Source organism: Ciona intestinalis, chromosome 1 (genome assembly GCF_000224145.3).
Source record: "Ciona intestinalis chromosome 1, KH, whole genome shotgun sequence".
NCBI classification, from domain to species: domain Eukaryota; kingdom Metazoa; phylum Chordata; class Ascidiacea; order Phlebobranchia; family Cionidae; genus Ciona; species Ciona intestinalis.
In genome coordinates, this window is record NC_020166.2 from 2,825,411 (window position 1) to 2,827,393 (window position 1,983).

General features: G+C 33.6%; 1 protein-coding gene across 1 annotated transcript in view; it reads left to right on the forward strand.

Moving 5' to 3' along the window:
* The window catches only part of LOC100177832 (low-density lipoprotein receptor-related protein 6-like), a 9,520-nt gene that overhangs the window by 891 nt on the left and 6,646 nt on the right, over positions 1-1,983 (forward strand). The window contains exon 2 of the mRNA XM_009863989.3: positions 464-469. Within this exon, the coding sequence (XP_009862291.2) occupies positions 464-469 (6 nt within the window). The remainder of the gene's footprint in view (positions 1-463; positions 470-1,983) is intronic.

Below are 1,983 nucleotides of genomic sequence, written 5' to 3' on the forward strand. Positions count from 1 at the left end.
AGGACACAAATGCCCACAACAGTAGCACCGCTGAGCCTAAATTTTTTAGTTTAAATGATTGTAACTTATTTATCCTCGCATTGCAGGGTGGAGTCAGTTTTTTTATAAAATGGCCTTGAGTTTAACATCTAGGAAATATATATAGTTGATTGCTATGTAGCTTATTAAAAACCTGCATATACTTAATGATACTAAAATGTCTGATTCATACTAAATGTCAATTAAAAAAAAAGATGACATACTGCCCTGTAAATTTACTGATTACTGATAAAAAATTGTCGTTATAAATTATAAAAAATATAAAAAAACAACACCTATGCAAAAAGAAAACTATTAAAAACATTATCTTTCACCCCAGGTCCTTGTGATATTAATAACGGGGGTTGTGACCATTTTTGCTTTGCCCAACCACCAGGTAACATGAGGAAATGCGGGTGTAGTATTGGTATGCAACTTGGTAGAGATGGAACATCTTGTAAATCAGGTTTGTATATATAATAATAATTAGTACTAACTTTATTTGTATCTTCGATTACAGTGGTGAAGATTTAGATATATTTTAACTGAAAAGACAGGACATAGCGACAAAACAACAGTTGTTAAAACATGTTTCCAGTTAAAACATACTTACATTTAATTGGAAGATAAGAAGCGTAGTCGCTACACCTGGCAGACACATAAACAAGTCGTTTATGTTTACCTATTATTAAGTTGGTCTTCTAATAGAAACAAAAGTGTCTATTACACGCTTCAACAGCTGGTGATTTTTCCAAAACAATACAACAAAATTTAAAAAATAAGGCTCCGAACGTTACCATGCCAAATTTTTCATAAAATTTCCTAGATTTTCCAACTTGCTTAATAAAAATTTAGTTTATAAGGTATTGTTGGTTGTTGTAAGCATAAGAACAACAAAATTGTAATAAAAAGTTTACAAAAGTTACAATGCCAAACATTTTTTAAACACACAACTATACCGTAACGCTTTGGGTGTTAAGATAATGGACCTACTTTAGCATAAAACCTTACCCACATTGAATATTCATATACAAACAGCTTAAAATCTAAAATCCAATTTTACAGTGGTTATGAAAAAAGATTTTTTACTTGTTGTGGACTCGGACATGCAGTGGATTTTCCAAATATCAAGAAACGGGAAGTCCTTCACTAAACTTGACCTTCCTGGGCTCGTTATCCCAGTTCAAGTTGAATATGATGCAACTACAGCCAGGGTTGGTGGATTTTTGTTTTAACTTTTGTTTTGCTGCTAATTAAATGAATGTAACTTACTTTATCCTCGCTTAGCCGCAAAAGGATAGTCATCAGCCACACATAAAAAAAACAAAATAAAAAAAATAATTAATTACCCACAAATTAGCATACATGGTAACTTGTAAGTTGGCACGAGGTGCACACCCGTGTTTTAACGACTATCATTTTCCGGCCACGAGAGGATAAAGTAAGTTACATTCATTCATTCATTAAAAGTTATAACACGGTTGTTCTGTTTTATACACCTCTTGCCAGCTTACTTGTTACCAAGTATTATGCTTTGTGGATGACTATTTTTTTGTCGTTGTAATTAATCTGATCTTCGTTACTGCATTCAGAAACATAAAAAAACAATTATGTTTGTTCTGATTTGATAAACATGGTATTGTGCATTTACAACGCTTGTTACAACTACTATAAAAAACGTAAGTGACCACTGGGTTGAAGCAATTGCAGTAAAGTGTCCTACATACCCACAATAGTAGCATGGTCAAGCCACTAACCTGTAACCTCTTGGTTTAAGACAGTGGCTCTAACTATTGTGCCATGGCACCACCAGACTAAGATTTCGAATCTAACATATTTACCTAAGATTTTGAATCTAATATTTTTACCCAAGACGACGCCATGGCAAAGGGATTATTGCGCCTGCCTGTAATCAACAGGTAATTGGTTCAAGGCCCGTTGCTACTACCATTATGGGCGTATGTG